The sequence below is a fragment of the Anopheles gambiae genome, chromosome 2 (genome assembly GCF_943734735.2).
Source record: "Anopheles gambiae chromosome 2, idAnoGambNW_F1_1, whole genome shotgun sequence".
Classification (NCBI taxonomy): domain Eukaryota; kingdom Metazoa; phylum Arthropoda; class Insecta; order Diptera; family Culicidae; genus Anopheles; species Anopheles gambiae.
In genome coordinates this window covers 113,226,528-113,252,044 of record NC_064601.1, presented here as the reverse complement: position 1 = coordinate 113,252,044, position 25,517 = coordinate 113,226,528, and the positions used below count along the sequence as shown (strand labels likewise).

Here is a 25,517-nt window from a genome sequence, read left to right as displayed (position 1 = left end):
AAATAAAGCCAAAATATTGCTGTTTTTGGTATCCAAAAAGAATGCTGCTTAAACAACCTCCAACCTCTGCAATACTAACACTATTTCAACATGTCTAAAAGCAAACATCCATTTCGACAAATTTACATCCCTCATCATAATAAGCGATACATTTCGGAGAAACGTAGCGCAAGCAACCGGAATGTTTGCATCCCACAAACGCAGCAGCTTTCGGACGCTGTCCAGCACTGTCGGACGCATTCCCCATAGAAACGAATGCTTGCGACGAACGGTTGATGGATGCATTTAATTAAATATCGATTGGGTACTGCGTTCGGAACTGGATCGTAAATTGTCTAACAACGTTTCGCATACGATCGGGTGCGTGTTGCTCTTCGGACCCGCAACAGCAAGCGCACAACGTCAACCTATGTAGACGACCAAACATCATCAACCCGCAGTTGTGACGGCAATTCTGAGAGCACTGCAACCTCAATCTGGGCAAAGGTATACACTGTTTGTATCGCTCTAGCGGATACATATACAAAGAGACGGTAATATCAGCAACGGTGGATTGCTTGCTTTTCGGAACAACAGCGCTTGGAGCACCGATGGGCACACGGTGATAAATTACGACAGGCGCTTGTTCCGGTTCTAGATATATTTAATGAGAGATGCACTTCGTATGTCGGCTGTTGGAAATGTTGCAACAAATTTGCTATTGGTGATGTGAAGATGGATTGATATGTATGGATTCTGAGTATTTCTTGACCTCATTATTGAGTTCGCGTAAAAGTAGTAATGAATTGAATATTTACAATTGAAAATGAACGTTTAATCATTGATATGTTTATTGGTAAGCCTAGGCGAATCCCTCTTCCTTCCTACAACTGTAATGATGGTACTGACAAAACGCAAAGATCAAATGCAATCGCATTAGCCGGTTGACTTGATCAGTTGCATCACTTGATGTGTTTCGCTTGTCCAGAAAGCGTTACTAACAGCAGATGTCTGCTGCATCATGCCGAATGGGAAATGGCGTTACGAATTCCTACCCTCAACGCACGCATGACACATCATAAGCATCTCAGTCAGCGTCCATCAATCACTCTTTATCCGTTCGAGTATAAATTACGCTCGTCAGGATTTGTCCATTTGCTTCGATGAGCAAATGGAGGTGGAAAACGGCAGACGGTACTGCGCTGCAGTCATTCGAGAATGTGCTTCAGACGTTAGATTGCGGGCATATTAATCATAGCACTCGCACAACCACCTACACACACATGCAACGCATTCATGCAAATCAACTGCCTTTTGGGAACGTTTGTAAGGATAAATGTACTCCCACACGTATGAAAAATATGTACGCAACATGCGTTTTGTTTGCGGAATCGATTTGACCACAGACCCATCAGAAATGGATTTAGTGACAGCTCATCAAATACCCAGTAAAGCATGACTGGTTGAAACGTATACGAATAGTTTGCGTAGAATTGGTTGAAAACGTTTCAGACGAACCAAAAACCAATATATCAACCAAACGGATGTATCGTTTAAATATTAAACGAGTTTTGAAGGAAAAGTTTTCAATTGTATAACTTCAAATACATATACTAAAGGTAGTTTGCAGCATCAAGGATATTTAAAAGGACTTCAAACCCCTTAGCAAAACTAGAAGCAGAAGAAAGACGTGTTTGAGCAGATTTTCATGCTTTTAAATTCCAATGTTCTGCAGATTGCATACTGTTAGGCGTTTTAAACTACATTATATCATTCTTAGTACTAAACGCCTGTTGGTATGCAATTTGAGATGCTTATTTGGCATAAAAATGATGATAATGAATGTTTATTAGCATTTTTGTTTACTATTAGTAACCTACTGTTTAAATTATGTTTTCTTCTTACTAGTTTTAAGTACATGCTTTCGAAAGGGCGTTTCAAACAATGCACTTTACAATACAACTTGGGTGAATAAAAATAATTTGAATACATCACGAGCCATCCATCTCCCCCTGGCTCGTGGTCCAAAAACGTCCTGCACAACACGATCAACTTACCTTCGTGTTCTCCGGCCCCGGAATCCCCCGGTATAGCATTGCTAAGCTCTGTCGGTTTGGGTGATGGTTTCGAAAGCGGGGTAGCACTGCTCGGTGGCTGTGCGGTCGTTGGAATAGCTACACTCGCCGGTACCGGGGACGCCGATGCGGATGCTGCCGTGGATGAGCTGGTGAGTTCAAGCGGGCGAGCTGGTGGTGGTGGTGTTAGCAAGAAAACGGGGTTACATTAGCATTCCGGGCATCATGTTTTCGGTGTTAGGATGTGGGATGGGTTTCTGAAGGGTCGGAGGGGAAGGGCGATGGTGTAATGTTTGCATTTGTTTGCAGCTCGAAAGAATGTGAAAGCAATTAACAGGTGCAGAATGGTGTGTAAAAACGGGATGGTATTTTCTTTTTTTTTTGTTGTTGGTTGCGATCCATTTTTTGAAGAGCAAAAACAGTCGTTGGACATGATGTTGATGAGTTGAAAGCGATAAAAGATGGTTTTTGTAGAACGGCGCAAGGCAATGGGGTGGTGAGATCAGACGATTGGGAGGTAAAGCTGTGTTGGGAAGGAAAGCGGAAACCTTCAATGGTGAAGCAAGTTATGAAATTCCTGGCAAACATATTGCGAATGAAATGACTATCGTGTTGAACAACTTTCGAGAAATGAAGAATTTAATATCCCTAATTCTTGTGGAGTTCGGTGTAAAGGTCACGATGCCACTAACATGCTGGCCCGAGATAAAGTTCATTCCTCAGAATCCATACACCATTGAGCAGCAAAAACAATGGCAAGCTCTGCAGCAGACATTCACAACGTACACCTACGCCGAAGTTCATTTCCATTCGTGAAGCACACCAAGCTCCACACATACACCAAGCGTTCCCGGAATGGGTTCTGCTAACTCCCGAGCATAAGCTGCTGAAACTCGACACCAGCAAATCCTGCGTCCGCGTCTTGAATAATGTCGCGCCGGTACGTAACCAGGTATGTATGCTGGCGGCAAACGGTTGCGGAGAAAAAGTTTTCGCAAGCACTCACGGAGACGAAAGTACGCCAAAGCGCTGGGCGGTCATGGAGATGAAAATGCTCCCTCCCATATACACACACACACACACACACACGCGGTACAGTACCGAACCATTACACTTGCGGTAGACATTTGTTTAATCGAGCAAAAGACGTCTTGCACGCTTAGCTTAACATCGGGGCTCGGTTTTTGGGGGCTACCCCAATCCCACTGCCGGATATGCTTGAACGCAACGTAGAGTACACACACACAAACACACAAGCGCACGCGTGTACCGAGCGGAACCACGGAAGTGGTTGAACATTCCGCACCAGTTGTCATGTGGCATTCTGAAACCTCTCCGGTTCCATTTCCGATGCGGTGTTTGCTCAAAGTGGGAACGATTTGTTTTCCACTTGCGAGCAGCGAGTTCTCCACGCTATCGCTCTTCAAAAAGTTGCCTTTGTAACGTGATTATCGTCACTTGAGAGTGATGTCAGTCGTAAAGTGGAGCTGGGCCGAGTTTCGTGTCCACGCCAAGAAGATGGTACGATGAGCAACGATGCACTGCGGCACGAGAAGACGAGGATGAATCAAAGCCCATTCACGGACCCCAAAAACCGCAGGTGTTTGGATGCTGGGAATTAGTACACTCTGGGGAGTGTGCTGTCCGGGGGGGTCCACACCACTTACCGTTCACCAGCACCGTCACGTTGACCGAAATGTTGCCGAGCGCGTTCCCGGCACAGCAGGTATAGATGCCACCGTCATCGAGCGTCGAGGTGGGCAGAATCAGCGAACCATTGCCAAACAGCTTGATGCGTCCGTTCTGGATGTTTTCGTTATTGAATTTCCACAGAATGCTCGGCGTCGGGGCACCTGCGAAGCGAAACGCACAAACGTACACACCACACACGGTCTAATTGGGTAAGGGCAGGTACGGTACGGGGCAGCTACGACCTACCGGTAACGACACAATCCAGCACGATTGGTTCGCCCTCGAGCAGCTCGAGCGGGTCGGCCGGTGTGCGCAGGAACTTGGGCGCTTCCGCCTCGCTTTCGACCACCTCGTTGTTGACTGCCAGGCTGGCGGTGCGTGACCGCGACTCCCCCAGGCTGTTGCGGGCGATGCACGCGTACTGGCCGGCGTCGGCCGGCACAATCTCGTCGATGCGCAGCGACCCGTCGGGCAGCAGCGTTATCCGGCCGTCCGATTCCGACCGGATCGGGCTGCCCTCCTGCAGCCAGACAATTTCCGGCCGTGGGTCACCCGATGCCTTGCAGCTGAATACGGCCGTCTGGCCGTAGCTTATCTCGATGTCCCTCGGCTGGACGACAATTTCCGGTTTCGCTGCAGGTAGGGGGTGATAGAAGTGTAGAGAGAGAGAGAGAACCCGAATACAAAAAGAAAACGTTAGCTCAATGCAAAAAGGGACGCTTTTGCTGCGGTGTTTGGGGCATCCAGAAAGGTTAAATCGGAATTTCGGGTCCTTGGGTCATTTTTGGGGCGTCTTTTCGAGGGCTTTTGGCGGATCTCAGGCTCTAATCAGATTTTCGGGTGGGATAAGTTTCAGGAAATGAAATGATATCATCGGATCGGATCGAGTACCGGGAGGTGCTGAGCCAATCCTAAATCGCCGAAAGCCCCGATTCTACCCGCCGAACCTTTGCCCTCGCACAATCGCGACAATCAAGTGCAGCACAAATCAAGAAACTAGGTTAATGATGAACTCATTCATGTCAATACAGGTGCCCGGTCGTTGCCAAACAAGTTATTAGCACTATTTATCCTGCCCCGCCCGTTCGCATCTCCCGGAAACCCCGGCCACACAATGCTGAATAACTCCCTAATGAGACACATTTTAATTTCCATTTTTCTGCGGAAATTCACACAAACGAACGACACGGCACGGACACGAACATAAAAACTTTGTTTATCACCGAGAAAACCGGAGCGAGAAAATAAAACGAAAGTCGTTTGGCTGGTCTGCCGTGTTCCCCCGTCCAACTTACCGCAGTGGAAGTCCTCCTCCGTGATCGAGCTAATTGGTTGACCTTCGAGGGCGGGCGGCGTGGCGCAGGTTGCACCGGCCACCAGGGATTTCCGGTTCGGTTGCTGCATCGTCCGAACGAACCAGAGCAGCGAGCAGTCGCACTCGAGCGCATTATCGTCCAGCCGGAGCCGGCGCAGGGACGGCAGCCGCTCGAAGCTTCCCTCCGGGATGGTCTTAATTTGGTTGCCGTGCAAATAGCTGTCGATTTGGGGGAGGTGGGAGAGAGGGATTATTGGAGGCGGAGTGGACAAAGTGCGATGAGCATTAAAAGCGGGAACAGTTTATCTCGAGAGGCTGTCACAATATTTATCGTCCCGAAAGCGACTGTCGATGGTTTCGGGGGCCACGGGATTGGATCGGTGCAGGTGCAAATCAACTCGCGCTATTATTTTGGTGCCGTTTTCGTTCGCTTTTCGCGTTACGGAGAAACAATTTACCAACTTCCAGTGCTTGCTTTCGAGTGTTGAAACAAGGGTGGCAAAATTACGGCGAAGAATTAATGGTCTTGCAATCATGAGATAGAAACACAAACAACGCCCGTAGTAAACGGTGTCATTATTGTGTAGCTTTTCCAATTCAATTGTTACTACTGTGAATGCTAAGCAATAACGATCCTTGCAAGAAGATGATAAGGCAAAATTGACACTCATTTAGGAATGGAAAACAAATTGCACAACTTTAGGCGTTTCTCTGGCAGATGATGTCATGCTTCATAAAAGCGCCTGAAGCTAGGCATACCTCACGCTACATCAAACTTACTGTACACTCTTTATCGACTATTTAGACTTATTTTCTTTTTCACTTGAATTGAAGTGATTATTTCGTTATCGCACCCGCAAACAGAAAAGTTTCAGCGGTTCAGTGGTGTTTCGATTGAGCGCAAAACTACTGCGTCAATTAGCGTCGATTAGTTTAACATTTTCAATTACAGGCTGCAAATAGTAACAACACTGCAGAGTGGGTCGTTCAAAAACATTTTGCCAGCAGTACAAAGCAAACACTGCAAAAACGAAACAAACTCCTGAATAAAACGTTCATGCACTTTAAGCATGCTTCAAACACACGGAACGGGAGCAAACATGGGCGGCAGGAAAAACGAAGTAAATATCGTTCTTCCCGGGCTGCGATAGATAGGCTGGGCGTGGCGCGAAGGGCACGGTGTAAAGGCGGGCACTCGTGGCGGGGTGTTTGTTTTTAATTGCCCGCCTTCACCGTTCACGTCTTCAGAGCGCACCGAAGACGATTTGCGCTCTGGACGAGAGGCAAAACAAATACAAGCGCAACGCCGAACCCAAAGTCTGGCCCGGCTGGTCAGGCTCTGCGTGAGTGAGGTCTACAGAGGCAACCATTTCCGTGGAAAATGGATGGGAAAATCTTAAACCTTTTAGGTCCCGCTTCTTGGAAGTGTTCTTTCTTTTCTACTTATTTCAAATCTTGAATGATTTTTCTTCATATTTTTTTGCTCCATTTCTTTCCAGTAGACATTTTCCCGGGAGAAGAGAGTCTGTGTATGTATTTGCTCATTTATTTTCCTCTCCAGCAGGCAATCGAGATGTCTTTTGTGTTTTGTTTTGAAAGTGAAGGTACCAGACAAAATAAAGAGAGTTTTGCAAAGAAAAAATCGTTCATTTTTTCTGCAAAAGAGGTTCAGCTTTCTTGGAAATTGTTCATTGCAATAGATGGTGTTTATATCTCCAATCGATCTTTTGCATCGACTACCTTTTCCTTGTATCTTATTTCACTCGGCGTGTTCAAACAAACAGCAAGAAAATCACTGTTTTGTTCGGATATTCTACCAATCTTTGCAGCGTTAGGATTCATCCCTTCCTGCCCAGCAAAATGAGCGGAAGTACAACTATCAAAGCAACATCCGCTAGGTATTGTCGATGTCGTTCTCCATTTTCTTTGCGCGTTTCACAAACAATAACAATCAGCGAACATGCGACCGGATATTGTTGCCATCCACCCTTCCTGCCCTTCCATCCGATCGGAGAAGGCGGGGGTGTAGATCCTTTCCCGCCGCCTCAACAATGAACGCCCGCCAGAAACGGGCGAAGGAAGCACAGCATCACATCTCTAATGTCGTTGTCACCGATCGTCACTCACACCCCGACGGCAACCGATGAGTCCGTGACAAGGCGAAACCATCCACATCACGTTCTTTAGCCAGCTTTTTCTGGCTTTCTGGCCCTTTCTTCCATTTCCAAGAAACATGGCACGACCGGGTTGTGATGGGTTTGGTTCACTTTCGACCTGCCCTCGGGCGCGGCCATGTAGTTGTTGTCTAGCGTCTAGCTTTCTGCGCTGGCTGATTGGCGTGCTGTTGTTGCTGTTGCTGTGCAGACACGAATCGCTTCCGACGCTGCCATGCTTCCGGTTTTAATCAAATGGTTAATATTAAAGTACCCGGGGCGCTTAGTTTAAATTAAAAAACCGGGCAAAACTTTCCCCGGCAAAAGAGGAAACAACCAAGCACGAGTATCAGAACAGATACAGGCCATTAAAAGATTAACTTTTATCCTCCCGAGAGCATGGAGCAGGAGTTGAAGCAAGTATGCCCTACAGCGTTGCCGGCTAACGGTTGAAGTTGTGGAAGAATGAGTGGCTCGGCTCGGTGGAAAGAAAAAACTACTTTCAAACTAATCAGTTTCCAATCAGGTGATTGTCACACGCACACATGCTAACAGCACACGAGAACGCACAGGAGGGGATACAAATGGTAGCAAAATAAAGAACGCACTTGGAAGCTGCTCAGAAAATGAAGGTTGAGTTCATTAATTAATTTTCCACCGTCCGGAGTTCGTGCGTGGAATTTGGAGTAGGTGTCAAATTGAAGACTTTTCTCTACCCCTGGTATAAGATCCGTAGCAATTGTACAAATGCCTAAAGCAACAGACAATCGAAAGACACACCCCGTTCCGTTCTAGGATGGTTTCACCACCCTGCAAAGATTCATCCGCAGCCATGTATCGTACCTTTCTGGTGCTTCTTACACCCCAGGACATCGTTATATTAATTATCCGACAGTGGGGCGGAAAGTCTATGCTTCCGTTCTATGCGCCCAATGGTTACATTAATTAATCCGGAAACAAGATTTATGCAATGAGCGCAAGCTCACAACACGTGCTTCGGTGGCTCATATTTGCGGATTATTGCTGAGCACCGAATTCGTTGCTTACCATTTCTGCCAACAGAACTCAAAGTTTTGTTTAATTGGTAGCACACGGAATGAGTGATTATTGGATTTGGAGTGTTTTCTAGCTGCACACAGTCAGATTGTTTTTGTTGCGCAAGTGTAATTAGAAATAATTAGCGTCATTTGTAACAGTTTAATGCGAGCGGTCTAACATAATGTGCTTTTTGAAGGCGCTAGACGTTGAGAGAAAATATGCCTTTTGACATTAAAAATGGCATTCCAACGATTCACAACAAGGCTACAAATGTTTGTTTTATGGTCTGTAATTAAAACTCGAGCTCTGGAACTAAACTGATTACTCTAACCCGACCTTTGACCTATTCGTGGTCGATCAAAACCACTGATCTATTCTTAAGAACGATAAACGAAGTTAGCAAAAGCACTCTAAAACAAGCAACGCAATCGAATCTCATTCGAACGAGATGAAAAATTACCATTTTCACCATCCCATTGAGCCTAGCCGGTTGATTTGCACGCTGCATCGGTTCAACCGTTTCGTAGGAAATCGCTTCCTTCCACCTGTCGGTATACTTACAGTCGTTCCAGCGAGGCCATATTGCTGAAGGTTTGTGGTTCCAGCCGGCTGAGGTTGTTGAAGTGTAAGTACCTGTGAGTGCGTTTGTTATTGGTAGGAGGTTGGTTTTTCGATGCATTCCACCACAACAAACCGACATTCATTTGGAAGGTGCATTTTTGTGCGCACGACAGCAACCATTTTTCCCCCCATCGGAACATGGAATGAAAATGCGAAAGAGAATAAAAATCCCAACCATAAGAGGCAATTGTAGAACGTCGCTCCGGTGAATAGATTTGCAATCAGTGGTTCATCAAGTATGCTGGCTTACTGCAAAAGGGACAGAAGGCGGTTTCGGCTCTACCGGAGTGTGTTTTCTAGCACTCGCGTTTTGGTTAACGCGTCACAGTTACCGGTTTTCACCGACGAGGAAGAGGCAAAAACGTGCCCTTTCATTTCCGTTTCAGCAATTTCGTTTTTTTATTTGGGCAGATTTGAGCAAACCGGCATACTTGCGCGTGGTTGGAGTGAAAAATTCATCAACCAAGGACGGGATGAGTGTCACTCGGCTTGAAGCGCCCGCTAAGAAATCGATCGAGCCCGGCCCATGTTTGCGTACTTACATGCTGTGCAGCCGGCTCAAGGAGATGAATGCATCGGCGGCGATGGTACCGATTCGGTTACGGTTGAGATAGAGATACTTGAGCGATGGCAGGTCCCGGAATGCACCTGAGTGGATTTTCGTCAGCTGGTTCTCGTTAAGAAAGATCGTATGCAAATGCTGCAGCCCGTCGAACGCACCGGTCGGTACCTCGCGGATGTGGTTGTACCGCAGATCGCTGTGGGTGAAAGAAAGAATATGGGTAATTGCAATCATTAGCATTTTGGGTCGTGAGTGGATGGATTACGTTTTAGAGTTTCAAGGTGAGTGGAAGCTGTGGGATTTTTCGTATAGGTGCTATAAGAGAAATATTCTAATATTCAGAGTTGTGTTAGCATTGGAGCAGGTATTTAATAAATATTCAGACATAAATGAGAATTTCAAGTATAGTTTGTCGTATAAAATAAAAGCAAAATACCAACAAGCACCGTATAAACGCCTAAAAGTATGCAATTTACATAACAAAGCATGCAAGTGTGTTCAATAGATTATCATAATTTCACCTCGAAATTGATTATCTGTACGAAACATTTCAAACAAATTCAAATGAAGGTACTATAGCACCCCGAAGCAAACTTGTGCCAGTTCATTTGAACAGAAATAAATGAGATTGCATCTGCCTTGCTCGACACAGAACATTTCGCTTCTGTCATCAGCGCAGGTGCAAATTTATGTGCCGATTGTCTCCCATGCATTCGAAGCAATCTTCACAAACCGTTGCCACTCCGAATGCAAACGATCGATTCAAACAACATCAAGTCAAGCGACTATCATCTTGCGAAGATGGGAAAATAATGCAGCCTGAATAGAACACACACACACACACCGACGTTTGCCCTTCGTTATTTCTCCTTCTGACATGGCAAACTTACTACTGAAACTGAAGGGATGATGCTCGTGTTGATGTTTTTTTGTGTATGTGTGTGTGTGTGTGTGCTGATTCTCATTCTCGCACAGTCCCTCCTTTACTTTTTGCGCTGTTTCTATTCTCCTGCTTTATCTCACGGAAAAAAACTTGATTCTGGCTTCGGGTTTTGCACCGGAGCGAGTCTGTGCTTCACCGGTAAGTAAAAGCAAATCTAACTTTGCTAACGAAATATTCATATTTTCATTTCTTTGGCTCGCTCTCTCGTGGCAGGAGAAAAAGTTGAGCGGCAGCTGGAGCAGCCTGACAAAAGGGCAACTCCCTGTGTGTGTGTGCGCCCTAAAAAGGGCCGTTCACGGGGCTTGTAGGAATTGAAAAGCAAAGCGAAAAAGTTAAGATTTTCATCGTACACACACACACACACACAGACCGAGAAGAAGGCGAGTGCGACTCACGAAATGGAGCAGCGGAAGAATGAAAGCAACGCCACATAATAAAACGTACGACTACACAAATCCAAAACCAAGAGAAATGGATCGTTCTTTGGGGAGCAAAAGTTTTGCCAACTCGCCTCCCCAGCCTACCATCCATTCGTTCATCTACCAACTCCCCCGTGTGCTGCGCAGGGACAAATCTAAGCGCGCTAACGTTATTTAAAGTGGTTCCCGTCCACATGGAACCGTTCAGCACAAGAAATGGGGCATTCCACAGGTCAACAACTGAACGCCGGTTTTATGATGTTTTTTTTCTCTCTCTCTCCCTCTCTCTCTTCTGTGCCTTACGAGCATCTTCAAGTAGTTTGACTTCGGTTTTACTTTGAGGCACAGAGTTGAGCGTAATGCTGCTGTTTCTGAATGCTACTGAAGGTTGTAAATGTGGTCGATGGAGGCTTCCTTCCAGATATCCACGGGATATACATTCTTAATGCGGGATTGAATAATATGGCTTATTGGACTTACTGGATATAAGAAAATATACCACCAGATCCTCTTAACCCTTGCTTTGTGGGAAAGTCGGATTTGGAGCCGTATTTGCTGTTGAATGCGGAGTAATTATTCAATCAGAATGAAAGTATTTAGATAAGATCCTTTTCAAATTCTTATTCTTCTTCTTCTTTGGCTCAACAACCGATGTCGGTCAAGGCCTGCCTGTACCCATTTGTGGGCTTGGCTTTCAGTGACTAATTGATTCCCCCCCATAGCAGGATAGTCAGTCCCACGTATGGCGGCGCGGTCTATTTGGGGATTGAACCCATGACGGGCATGTTGTTAAGTCGTACGTGTTGACGACTGTACTACGAGACCGGCTCGCCGACTGTACTTCAAAGTCTAGTGTTGTATATTGTGATAGGATCTGTAAGCTACAATAATTTAAAGAAACTACGTATAACAAGAGACATTTCATTAAAATACGCCTTAAGGTATGCAATCTTCATAACAAAGTTATTGTTTTAAAACTAATATTCGGTTTGTTCCGAGTATGTTGAGGATGGATCCTTCCTAAATTCGTCCCAACGTATGTGATGAGCAAAGGCATCCATCTATGATTAAACCCCAACTGCCACCGATTGAAATTTCATTTCCAATCCAATATACAAACAATAAGAATAATCACGTCGTGCCGTCTACCAAAACAACATACGTTCCTTGAAACGCAATATCAGTTTGCCCTGAAATTCCTGTCTAAAATGACGTTCCCGTTTGCCCGTTTGGTTCGTTGGAGACAGAAGACCAAAAAAGATTCTCTTTGACCGACAGTTGCTCCGACCAAGCCAGTTTATTAGTCGTTCCCCGAAAAGTCAAACGCAACGGTTGGTGTGAAAATAACAATTCGAGCAAAATGGCTTTTCCAATGTTTTGAGCTTGTTGGGGATACGTGGGGGATGATAAACCCCACTAGACGTGAAAGTTGATCAGAAAATAACTTATGATTTTTGGAAAATAATAGACACCACTCTGGACGACGAGTTTGCCGAAAGTTTATTCCAAGTGTTTTATGATGTCTTGCCGAATCGAGTCAAATATACTACCACTTCCCGAGGCGTAGAAAGATGTACTCCTCTTGCAAAAAAGGAGTTTCCTGCGCTTGAAAGAACTTTCACAAAAGTCAAAACAATTGTTGAGAGCCCGAATGTGTCCCAAAAACTATTCCACTGCTCTGAACTTTCCCACTACCCACAATGGCCGTCAATAGTCTGCCGTCGTTGAACTATGCCTGGTGCAGGGATGAGGTTTCGAACACTCTCCGCTACGTTCGTTTGTTTCGCGCTGTGAGCTATTATTGTGTTAGAAAGCAGGGACTGTCGATGTGAAGAATATGTGTCCTCGCTTCTTTTTCTCCCTTCTCCCCGTCTCCACGCGTCTTACATAAACATGTCGAGTCTAGACAAGTTTATGGCTCGAAGATGAATTATACCAACTCGAGGCTCATAAGTGTTTGGCGTAACCAGGCAGTGCTGCGAGACCGACTCGTAAAATCGATCCATCTTATGATAATATCATATGCCTCGCCCTTCCCCCATTCCAAAGCACCACAAGGTGGAAAACTCTCACACAAGATGGCGTTTTCATTACGACCCCTAGCCACTACACCGTTCTATCTAGCGAAACAGGTTGTGGGAGCAAAGTGGCTAGCAAATACGGAGTCTAGCAGGGTAGCGCTGGCTCCAGGGTACACAGATGGTAAGTTTTCAGCTATTTCCGAACGACATACAAATTACTCACGATGCGCCGGTACAGCGTACCAAGGGAATGTACGGCACCGCATCCTATTGATGCCAAACACCCCCCCCCCCAGCTCCTTTCCCTCCCGCGGGTGAAGTTTGTCGTACGGAAGCGAGCGCCATCATGTTTGGCGAGATAGCCCTGCTTCGCCGGAAGATCGGGTTCTTTGCAAAGGCGGCGAGGGAGTGCGAAAGAGAGTTAGAACTTAATTTACGCTTGCATAAATAATTAACTTATCGTACCCGTGCTGTGCAACACCCACCCCGATCTCCCTCGGGGTTAGAAGGAACGAGACGGAGACGAGAATCAGTGCGATTGTGCCTGCGATCGTCGTCATGTGCAATACAGATGTGCGTTTTGTTAATATTTATCTGGAGGGAGTTTTGGTTGGGCGCACTGAGGCATGAAATTTATGAGCGATTCTCCGTAGTTGTGTCATGGTTTTGCCACTTTTGTGGTTTGAAGTGTACTGGTAGGATTATGCAGACTAACTTGGGAGGATTGGCAAAAGAAATTGTACAATCGGAAAGTCACATGCAGCAGGCATTACCTATTAATAGCAGTCCTATCGGAATAAGTCCTATTAATAACTGTAAGAATGGTTCTATAAAACGAGTTTTATGTAGATATGAATAAAAAATACCTCAAACGAAAAGAATGCGATATGCATTACAGATGCCCAATTGATATTTTACAATCTTTTTGTTTTAATTTTCATGCATCCAGAAAATGCTTCAACTGTTCAAATGAGAATTCACTCGTTCATTCATCTATAAAGATCAAATAAATGTAAAATTGCCAAGCCAAACAAAGATCTGTTTCGATAAACAGCAATGAGATCAAACAATTTTTTATCGCATTTGTTTAACCTTCCTCGTAACAACTGTGTTGCTGGAAACGGTTTGTTTTTGCAGCTTTCTTTTTTTACTCTACAGTTTACCTTTGCCGCTTGTGCAAAACAAACCTCAATTGCGTTTGCAGTACAGCAAACGTTTTGCAGCAGCTGAAACAATACCCTAGTGGCACTAACACCAACCAATGCAAAAGTACTGAAACGAAAAATTAGCTTACAGACCAGCCGGCGTTCGGTTGGTTAGGAAGAACAGTAAAAAAAATAGAACAACCTCTGAATTGCATTGCAAGAAGCGCTAGCTGCGCTGAGGTGCAGTAAAGGAAACCGCATGGTAATGCAAACCCCCTGCTGCCGAGGGTCACCAATCGAGGCCAATGAGCGGTACCCTTACTCGATTATTTACGTCCCAGTGTAACCACCAGGTCCACTAGACCAAAGTGCAGTACGAAAAACAGCTCACCAGCTGTATCCCGTACCTTCACTTATTTACTTTAAAGCAAAACCCACCCACCAAAACGGAGAGGGGCACACGCGCGTGTACGTAAAAGGGTGAGCTGAGAACCGGGAGGATACAAACACATTTCCCCAAAGTGTTCGGGTTTGTAACCGGTTTTTGTGTGCATGTTTGTGCACGGCCACTGCCACGGCAAGCCAGCAGATCAACAAAGTCCAGGAAAATATGGACAGCAAGCCCCCGAAAGGACATCGCCGATAAACATTACCACAGACCGGGACGCGTTCGGCAACACACGGCCGGTGCGTCTGCTCGCTCTGTCCTGCATTTACGTGTGCTGCCCGACACGCTATCGAACCATGGCAGAAAGGACCGGCAAAGTGTAAATGTAATTAAAATTATCCTCTTATTTATTGTGTCCCCAGCGGGAGACTGACCGGCAACACACAGGGCTGTGTGTTTAGACAGCGCACAGTGGGATGATTTTAAATTTGCCACCGTCCAGTGCTGGACTTTGGGGGTTGTCCGGTGTGGTACGAAACATGACCGTGTCACCATTTGCCGGTTGTTTGCCGCTGTATCTCCTCTTTTCTCGTTTGTAGGGTTGAGTTCAACTTTCAGAGCACTGATAACATTCAAGCTCAATAAAACATAAGCTGGAACAGAGTGTGCAAGGGCCAGAATAAATGAGATTGGTGGAAAAGGAGGGCACTAGACGTTGTTGTTTTTTTCTTCTGATAAAGTCAGTTAGAACTTGACCGGGCGCTTGCACAAGACACAGGATGCTTACGAAACCATAAAATCGGATCTTGCTGTAGCAGTAATTGAGTGTGGAAAAGATTATTCCCAGTTCTTTGGCACAAAAAAGCACCACAGACGATGATGGGCTGTTGAGTCAGGAAATAAGCAAGATTTATCATTGGATGAGATCTTTGCGTGTTGGTATGATTTGTGATTGCATGGCAAAGGGTCGCAGAGTATGATACTATCGAAGCAATTAATGCTCAATTTGCTACCTCAAGGAAGTATCAAATATAATGTATAAGGGATGAAGCAAATGTAGACAACAGGAGAGTTTAATTTGCCATGAAAACAATGATTATGAATAATGTAGAGCCTTTTGAAAAGGTTACTGCACATCAAATACACAATTCTTTGAAGATTGAGTGTTAAAACGCCTACAGTTATGCAATTTACATAACAAAATTGTCCAAACTAAGCGATTCATTCGTCGCTTGAACTTTCTTGTGCAAAAGCAACACTGACTTCATCCTAACGTCCGTCATTATATCTTCATCGTTGAATAACGTTTAAAGTACAGCATTCATCATTAAAACTACTCAAAATTCCGTCACATGGTGATGGCTCTCTAACTTCAACAACATACTGTCCAGATGCTCCAACAGCGAAATGAAAAACGCAAAGTAAGTGTAATCATGAGTAATATTTTAGCGAACAACTCGGTAGAGATCGTGTATGTATGTATGTATGTATGAATGTGTGTGTATGACCTGCAACCTACGTTGATTACTTTGCACGGTGACATTCTACCACCATTACGCATGCCAACCGTAAAGCCCCAAGGAGCCCGCACTAATCGGCTTAACGTCACGGTGAACATTCGTCTGATAATGTACATTTTTCCTACCCCGTGAACTGAGCCCCCTTTTTTTACAGCATGTCAAGTGACAGCGAGCAGAACCAGCGGCTTGAGCGGCTCCTAAAAAGGTGAAATAGAAGCTAAAAGGGCTGGACGAGCGACGTGCTACCACATCATCCCCAAACGTCATCAAAGCGTCGCTACAAAATGAGTATTATTTTTTAGCATGTTCTATCATCGTTCAAGCCTTCATCAGTGTTGCTGGTGTGTGTGTGTGCACGGTGCCGCACGGTTCCATCAGCCGTGAGCGAATGGGGTGGTGAGATTGGGAAATGTTCACCGGGTGTAAACATAAATATTGCTCTCAGGTGAGAGCAACGTCACCCGTGTGGTGGCGTGTGGGCCCGTGTCGGTGGCTCGAAGGCACTCTGGTACAATAGATGGAAAGCTTTGCCGTCATTCCCAAGCGTATCACACCCTTCGCAAGAGTCAGCCATTTGTTTCAGCGTCTCGAGCGCAAACTGTGTGATAACGTGCCATTTTTTTGTTGTTGTTCTGTGTGACCCAACATCCCGTACCTAAGTATAAAATGGGATCCACGACCTGCGAGAAAAACAAAGCTTCCCATATTCCCGGCGGTTTTCGTCAGAGATAAATGAATGTTTACGATTTCACCTGACATCGTGTTACGCTTGCCAGTGTCTTCGAATATCAGCTATCGAGAGATGGGGGAAATAAGCAATCCCGGCGTCAAGCGAGTCTTTTGTATAGCTTAATGAAATCATGGCACCAGCGAAGAATCGAAAGGCGTCGCTCTACTTTGCCTACAAAACAGAAAAGAACCCTCTTGCTCTTGCAGGGTATGCAAATTAAATTGTCTCCCACCCGCTGTTCTGTGCAAACGCTTGCCTTTGATGCCGGTGCAAGTGAAAAACAAAGTGGACAGGGTCGGCTTTTGATCGACTTAAAACAGTAGCGAAAACTATTCAAGTGTGCTTTGGCTGTGGATTTTGTTACAAATAATCGGGCGGCTCCATTAGCCATTCATGTTCGATTGAGCTGCAAAGGCCGGGAGCACGGTACGGGGGTCGGATTATGTTCGCATCATTTAGCGCCAACCATGACGAAAAGCTTAAAAAAGTGTTTTCTGCCTGATGGACACTGGATGCTGCATAATAGATCAGCGCGTAGGGTCGTCTGACAAAAGGGGTTTCGTTTTTTAGCTTTAGTTTCTGTAAATATTTAATTGAACTCGAAGAAACTATGCTGCTGATTAGCTTTTAATGAAATCAAAATTGAACATCCAAAGGTTATTAACTTTTTTTGAAAGTCCAGTTTAAGTCGAAATTTACTTCGAATTGCTTTTCTACCAAGAACCAAAACCACCTCGTGCTTTAATACTATCTCAATCCCTCATTACTATCATGTTAAAAGTAAAGCACTCTTATTGTACATTCTTCATCGCCTTCCTTTCAGTCTCCACTGAACCAAAGGCATTCTTGAGCATTTCGAATCGTTTGCCCTTTGACGCGCTTTTATTGTTAGGCGAAACCTCTCACCCGGCAACATCAAACGCCAGCGCCAAGAGTGCACAGCACAAAAAAAAAACGTACATCAAGCCACGTCAATTCCAAGAGCATGAAGGGTTTGTGCTCAGCGACCGGTGTTTCAGCACAGCGCAGGGGACGTTTAATTTGTTGCAGGTGTTATGAGATTTTTATGGAGTTAAGTCCGGGCTAAGTCCGGTAAAAGTCGACACGCTACGGTCCAAAGGGTCGAGTCGAGGGTTCTTGATGCGATGACGGCTCGGGTTAAGGGCAGGCCGATCCCTTTCCGTACGGTCGTGGCACCACGCGGCAGTGGGTGGGCTTAGACCACGACTAATCTCGTAAATGTACGCATAAATCAGCACTGGCAGCGTGACGGGCGGCGGCACACGGCGTGTCGTAAAGCATGAATACCTTCACACTTCGCTTGTACCATTAAAGACCTTGCTTTTGGATGGCTTTCTTAAACGTTGAACGTACAGGTATAAGATGTACTGCGATTCGCAAATAGATTACTCAAAAAAGTTGTTTTTCGTTTGTTGTCTTCAGTGGTCGCAAGCGGCCAGTAAAAGCCTTTCATCACTTGCATCAAATTGGTTTTACGACCGGCAAATTGATTCGCCATCGCTTTACCCAATTAACGCACGGGGGAAGATACTAGCGGCTGGATGGATGGAAATTGGTTGCAAGCATCGATCGTTCTGAACTGTGCTACAGGGACGCATAATCTAATCGCTCACCTCACCCGCATAAAACGATGAAGGGCATAGTGGTTTTCGTGACCCTATCGCCCTAATCATCGCCGTTTTGATGCGAGCTTTTAGCGTGGGCCGGTGCTGATTACCGGCATCCCACCACCGCGATGCAGCAATTGATGAAAGAAAATTAATAATTTTGGGCAGCTTGCCAACATGGTTCAGGGGAAATCATTTCTATTACGTTTGGTGGGTGAAGTGAGTACGCCGGAGAGAGATAGAGAGCGCGACGAAGCGCGGTGTATTTGGCGACAGTTGCTTCGCACTAATTGGTGTTTAAGGATTTCCTTTTAATAAGACATTATAATTAATAATGGATCGGTTGACCCTTTTGATGAGTTGTTATCATAGCGGAGGCTTTTAAGCATCAAAACTAACTCTTAACGCTTTTTTAAGTCTGCAATAACCATCGCTAAACAAGAAGGGAAACACATTTTTATTTAGTGTGAACCAACATTTGATAATGCTTTTCGGTACAAAAAGATGGACACACTGCCGGCGTAAAGTAGCATCCTTATGTAACGCAAATAAAACATTCGGTAGCGTGCGAAAAAAAAAGAACATCCCACAAGCTTATCCTTTTGTCACTGCGGGTCAACCATATAAACTGACAAAAATTACTGCCGCTCGGGGTCGACCCGACCGGGTCGTTAAATTTGCATAAAATCCGCACACTACCTGCGTACGGCGATACGGCACACTGTCGCAACACTGTTCTCAACCAAATAGAAAGAGCAACAGCAGAAAAAACAACTTCTGTAGCATCTGTTGATGGGATTTATGGAAAGACACCGCAAAAATGCTAAGCTAGACGATGAAATGAAAATCAGTCCAAAAAATAATGCACACACACGCACAGAACCAAATATAGCGACAGCCTGTAGGTCTGGGAATTGGGCCATATCCGAACACACATGCGGAACATGCGATACAAGGGGAAAAGAAGGAGAAGGAGAAGCTACTCACATTATGCTCGTATCGGGCGGCATTTCCGGAACCTTATCGAGCTGCTGTTTGACGCATCGCACTGTTCGCTGCTGGCAGGAGCACTTCTGCGGACATCCGAGCCCCTCGGCCAGCCCGGCGACCAGGGCGACGATAGTGGCAATTAGCAACAGCCTGCCGTTGTTACCGCTAATCAGCCGCACCCGGTCCCGGAGCACGTGGCCGTGTCCCATCGCGTACGGTTGGTGCACTTCTTCACGTCTTTTTCGCTCACCGTTCGCTCGACTACAGGCGGCGGGGTGGAGATTGACTGCACCCGGTTTCTTCGTTCACTCACTTACACTTGCCTTTCTTTTCTAGACTTTTGCCCTGAGGGTTTCTAGCGCTGACCGATAAGCATGTGTCGCGGACACTTTGCTCCGACAGAACAAGAACGTCCGGAACGTTCTATGTGCACCGATACGGCCCACACACTCACTAGCACACACGAACACACGCACGCACACTTTACAATTGCTTTGCTTTCACTCTTGTTTTGCTGAACCACCAACTAGAGCGTTTTAATTATGACAACACCACTTAACCTTGACCGGAAATACATTGCGCAAAGAAGGAGAGAGAAAGTTAAAATTGTTTCTGCTTGTTGTCAAGCCGAGTTGGATATCAGAGGGAGATTAATAATTCGGCTTGAAGAAATGTATTGCTCTTGACCAATTTGTCTTTTTTCACAAACACCAAGTCCTCAGGGGAACAATTTCTATGCGAAATGCAAATCTGAGCAGTTTATATCAAACTGACTGACTGCAACTGTCGAAATGAGCCTAAATGTATGCAATTTTAACGCTTTAACGCTGTTATTTATGCATTTCGCAAAACAAATTCGCCTTATTGTGTTCAGTAGCTTACTGATCTTAGTTTTATAAAGTAAAACATAAACTATCTAGCTACTAAATGATTCCACAAGCCAAAACCTTAGCTGGAAACCACTTTTCATTAAACGCAAATCAAATATTAAGCAAATTTTTACGGCTGCGCTCATCATGCAACTGCGCTGCTCTCATTCAAACGAGCGAAAAGGCCCCAACTTTCCCCATTTATGCTGGCCGACTCCATGCACCTAGCAACAAGCCTACAAATACACCGTGGTTCGTCGTTCGTGCTAGAATGCGGCTGCAAACTTTCCCGAAAATCGTGCCATCGTTGCATTTTCTCTTTGCAGAAATTCTGAACGAATAACAAAACAACGAAAGGGAGAAGCGAAAAAACTCACACACACACACACACACACACACCCTGAGCTGCACGAAAACTTTTCCCCTGATTGTTGTCTGGTGGTAGATTCTTTTTATTTATTTTTTTGTTGACCAATTTTTCCTTTTCCTTCGCTTCATCCTGCTGCTGTGTTGGTGTTGTACTTCGCGCCCGGCCGCACTCTGTTTGTCCGCTATTGGGTGCAAAATGCGGGTGTTTAAATCCGCTACCGACACTACACCGACCCATTCCGTGGGCATTCCGGGGCTCCGAGCATCCCGGCGGATCCGTGTCCGTGGTAAGCCTTTTTGCGACGATCCCTCTGTTTGCGAGGGAGGGAGGCCAGGCCATTCCTTTCTTGGGCCCGGCGCTTCATTTGACGCAAAATGTTCTAACAGTATCCGGTCGGTGCAAGCGTGAAGGAAGTGTTCCAGGGGAACCCGGTGTCTGAGTGGGTGAGTGTGGGGCGCGTTCCATTCTCTCGATGCTCAGTTTTAATTAGCAAAGTTTCGGTGCAGCCCCAATCGGACCGGAAACTGAAGCCGCCAGCACGCTTCCAGTATCTTCGCACCCGTTTGCCGACGGTTCAGGTGGCAGAATTTCCATCAGGACAGTGTGCCGGAGATCCTTTGCCGGTAATTGTATTGGCGCATGCATTAGAGGACGGCGTGACTGCAGCCCCCATGGAAAAAGGGACCAGAAGGGATTGTTTGCTTACGGAAATTGTATCGCCGTCCCAAGAAAGTGGTTCAAGTTTTGTGCGATTTTCCATGCACCAAGCTCCCCCCGTCCCCCCGTTCCCTGGTAGCACGGTCTGTGTGCTTCAAGCTATACCATTACTGGAAATTGAACAAAAAATAGGCAGACCTACAGACCAAAGTAATTGAAATGTTCCCGCCTTTCTGGTGACAACTAGGCTGTTTATTTAATTGGAATTGCACGCAACAATTGTAAGTTTCAACGGATTGTAAAATAGTTCCGGAAATAGCTTCGTGGTTGGAATAGTTTTTCCGGCTGGCAGGGAAAACCGCATCGTTGTGTGTTTTTTCCTCTTTGGGAGAGATTTTACCAGACCCTTCCATAAAATAAAGTCACCGCACGTCTACGAACGAGTTGAATACCATCGGAAATATTTTATACAGCGTAGCGAAGCTTTGCTAGCATGCGTTGGCCCTTTTTTGTAGCTATTTGAACCCCAAAAACCCTTCGCAAAACCACAAGGATTTATCAGAACATCAGTCGATAGGATGGAACAAGCCTGCCGGTGGAAGAGCATGAGGCAGAAAAAAAGCTCCACCAAATGGGAAAGCTAAACCGAAACCAACCCATCAAATCGTCGGCATCCGAAGCGGTTCAGCTTCCTTTGCGACCGAGCGGTGAATGTTCAATCAGCGAAAGAATGACTAAATCCGAACAAGAATGACGACCACAACAACATAAAGCCAGTCGCCGCCGGTAAAGCAAACCCTTTCAGCTCGGTTACCGCAAGGCAACGGGCGGGGTCGGTGTTCGGGTGAAGCGGTGCTTATAAAGATAAAAGCTCACACCGGGCCGGTGTGTCACCGAGGCCGGGTCGAAAGGATGCGTTGTTTAGAATCCACTCTAGGAGCCGATCGGTATTCCCGTGCGCTGTCTAGTAACGGCTTTGCCCAGGATCAAAGCTAAACTAGTGAACGTTGGCCGTCTGGGAAAGCGTTTTTTTTTGCGCCGACTCCCTTTACCCACAATGCTTTGAATAAAAATGAACAATCAACGATAAAATTGGGGGCACGTATCGCACGAGATTCATTGCCGGGGCGTAAAGTGTCGGGTGGACGTGGGGAGATACTGAGTGGATCATGTGGGGTTGTGCACGAGCAGTAGACTTCTTTGCAGTGCTGTTTTCTTTGCAGAAACGTGAGTCATTCTTCCATGCTATAATCATGATATTCTAAATTGCGTTTTTTTGTAAATCAATGTTCAAGCAAATTAATCTTAAACATACTTGCTTCGTGCATCTTTAAAAGAGATGTCTTGTACAACACTTAAAACCATAAATAAATTCAGCTTAAATCACAACTACATGACTCTATATACTTGAAAATGTAAAGTGCAACAAAATCCAAGATTTGTAAATGGAGTTTTTGTCCAAATCATATTCTGCGTTTGTTAAATAATCGGCAAAGTTTTTCAACACTTTTGATTGATGATAGTGAGTCAATTAAATTGCATATTTATTTTTAATGTTCACTTTTCATTATCAAACAACATTATCAATTTACGCTAAAAATCTCTGAAGAGTCCTTCGGAACAGTTTATATTGCATTCTTCGTCCTCAGCAGCTAAACAACACTCATTACAGTTAATGATGCCACCAACGTCTGAACGAGCTGCTTGAGCACTTCAAATCACGCCAAGCACCTCGTGCACGCCACCACCACTATCCATTCAACAACTGATCCCGTTTAATCCACCCACTAAACCACTCCATTAGTGCATCCCGACCGGTGCTGTCTTGCCTTGGTATCGGAGCCGCACAGCCCGGCATTCCCGAACCGATTTGTATGCAGTTAGCAGACAATCGTCGTGTAAATCCTCCCATGCACCAGGCGACCGATCCAATTACTTATCATCAAACAGCAGCCGCTTAAACCGCAGACAAGGATCAGCTCCTTCACACGTAAATCCCGGCCACCCACTGGTACGCGCGTTGCACAGTCTGCACCGATGCTCTTATGCGCCACGATTGATGGCATTGACACAGAAACTGTAAATGCCACAGACCCACTTTACGGGACCTCACCACAGATGATGCGATAATCTGCCAGTTGTCCGCGACACGCGACAATTAATTGTAATCATCTGCATCGTTTACTTAAACCCCGCACGCACTAACGGTCTTGTACTTTCTTTGATGCACTGTTTATACGAGATTGTGTCGTCCAATGAGACCGTTTGTCCTTTAGGATCAAGCAGACGAGCCGTTGAATAATTAAAGATTTAGTATAGAATACAGTAATAGAAAAAACGCGCACACACACACAACAACACTTTACCAATCTGACAGAAAGGGAGTGACACCTTTCACGCGACGCACTAACACGCACTCGCACTGCACGCGCACGGGCGACGATGTCCAACTGGCATCGGTTCACAGCGAACTGACGGCAAGAAGCCAAAGATGGTACACATTTTCCAGCATCGCTCAATGAGTGGCACACGCTCTCCCTCTCTCTCTCGTTTTCCGTTCTGCTCACAAGATGTTTCTCCGGGCGTGAGTTCCTATTCCTGTGCAGCGTTGCACTGTTTGGCGGACGCCGGCATCTCGTCGCCTGCTGTTGTCAATTTCATCCTCCGATATCGTTCCCAACAGCCGGTTCGGCAAACTGAGTGGCCCAGCTCAGCCGGCAGGCACTCACACCAGACGGTCTGACGGTTTGCTGTACGTGGTGCGGATTCGGCTTCCTGGCATGCCGCGACCGGACAGACGCTGTTGTTGCGTCGGTATGCAATCTTTTCCCCCCCCCCCCCCCGTTTTTCGACTACTGATGCTGACACTTCTGACCCGATGCGGCAGGGATGTAGCTTCACTCTTTGCACATTGTCTTGGCAGATGAAGCAAGCAGGAGAATGAGTCGAGCTGACCTACTGATGATGGATTTTACTGCTAAAATATTTAACACAGCGATAAAGTGCATGTTCATATAGCCAATGGGATTTAAATTTCCAATGAAAAACTATCTTAAGCTTAACTTTTTGGTTTTTTTCCTAAACATCGCCCGCATCGTCGAAGAGAGTGGAATGGGAAAACACGGAGAAAATTATATTCATGAAAGCGCTCCCAGCAGAACGAGTGCACATTTATGCACCAAGGACGTTTGAAAGCATCGCTTTGATGTGAAGCCAAGTCGGTTTTCCTGGAATGCAATCGATATAGCTCCCGCGCCTTGTACAGTAATTATCAAATGGTAGCAACGGTTACCTCCTCTACAACACTGACCTTCCTGTCAGTCTTTTTATAGAAAAGGTATACAGAGCGAAAATATAACGAGATAAAAACAGGATCCTTTTGTGGTCAGATGAGTCCACCTCCCGCGGCTTGATCCCTACTGACCGCCATTACAAATGGGAATGTACAGAAAACAGCGGTTCTAATCAAATTCATCTCCATTTTGGTCACAAACACTCACGCCTACACCATCGCAGCACCATTACACTTGTTCACTTTCGCTCCCGCTCCAATCGGACCGGTTAACTTTTGCTCGGAATTTCAAAACGATATTAAATTACTTTCCTCTGCGTATTTGTAACGTGCTGGGAGGCAGACAACAATGCAGCGCAAATTGTGAGACGATGGAACGGGGCCACATGCCATGACGCTCACGCGTACATCCCATGTTGTAGTAGTATTAGTGGTAGTAGTAGCAGCAGCAGCAGCAGCAGCAGTAGGTCAGGAGAGTATGTTGATGAAAAATTGTTTCGCAATCAAATCTTAAATATTTGTTGGTTTCAATGGCTGCAACGCTCGTTGATGAGAAGGATGAAGGTTGAAGGATAATTGGCATTTCTTTGGCTGCCAGGCTGTGATATTGAAAAATTGTTATGGGTTTCATGAAGATGAGCAACATGGTGTTGGGTTGATAGACGCTTCTGTTTCTGAAGTATTACATACTTTTCCGAAGAAATCCTCTTCCAGGCGGCAGCTCTTGATGCTGTATAAAAAGCTGTTCGGATTATTGAGTTATGTTTGTCGTGATTTCGAACATTCTGCTTGATGTGTTCTTGGCTTCTCAAATTACAAAAATACCCTGCACTACGAAAAGCTTCATTCCAACAACGAACGATTTCATCGGTAAGCCCTTCCTAGAACTGTTAAACGATTGTTCAATTATTGAGCCACTTTGAAAATTCTTAATGCTCACAATTTATCCCTCTTTCGCACGAAAAAGTTAAGCTCTTCATCCACCCCATCTCTCTCCCTTTCCCCCGGGGTAAATCACAAATATCCAGCGTCTTAGTAAAGTCTACAACCGCATCAACGTACGCGATGCGCAGCGCAACGCAGCGTTGATAAAACTTTCATTAACAAACT

General features: G+C 45.6%; 1 protein-coding gene across 4 annotated transcripts in view; it reads right to left on the bottom strand.

The window, feature by feature from the left end:
* The window catches only part of LOC1269907 (peroxidasin), a 38,111-nt gene extending 14,505 nt beyond the window's left edge, over positions 1 to 23,606 (bottom strand). Inside the window, exons 1-8 of one of the 4 annotated variants that reach the window (XM_061649713.1) lie at positions 23,482 to 23,606; positions 19,217 to 19,779; positions 9,416 to 9,631; positions 8,814 to 8,885; positions 5,042 to 5,280; positions 3,993 to 4,379; positions 3,722 to 3,907; positions 2,037 to 2,225 (exon numbers count right to left, since the gene is read on the bottom strand). In XM_061649713.1, the coding sequence (XP_061505697.1) occupies positions 2,037 to 2,225; positions 3,722 to 3,907; positions 3,993 to 4,379; positions 5,042 to 5,280; positions 8,814 to 8,885; positions 9,416 to 9,631; positions 19,217 to 19,428 (1,501 nt within the window). In that variant the 5' untranslated portion in view covers positions 19,429 to 19,779; positions 23,482 to 23,606. Of the gene's footprint in view, positions 1 to 2,036; positions 2,226 to 3,721; positions 3,908 to 3,992; positions 4,380 to 5,041; positions 5,281 to 8,813; positions 8,886 to 9,415; positions 9,632 to 19,216; positions 19,780 to 23,464 lie in introns of all 4 variants that reach the window. The other 3 variants (XM_061649714.1, XM_061649715.1, XM_061649716.1) reach the window with 3 other exon arrangements.
* Positions 23,607 to 25,517: the final 1,911 nt, after the last annotated feature.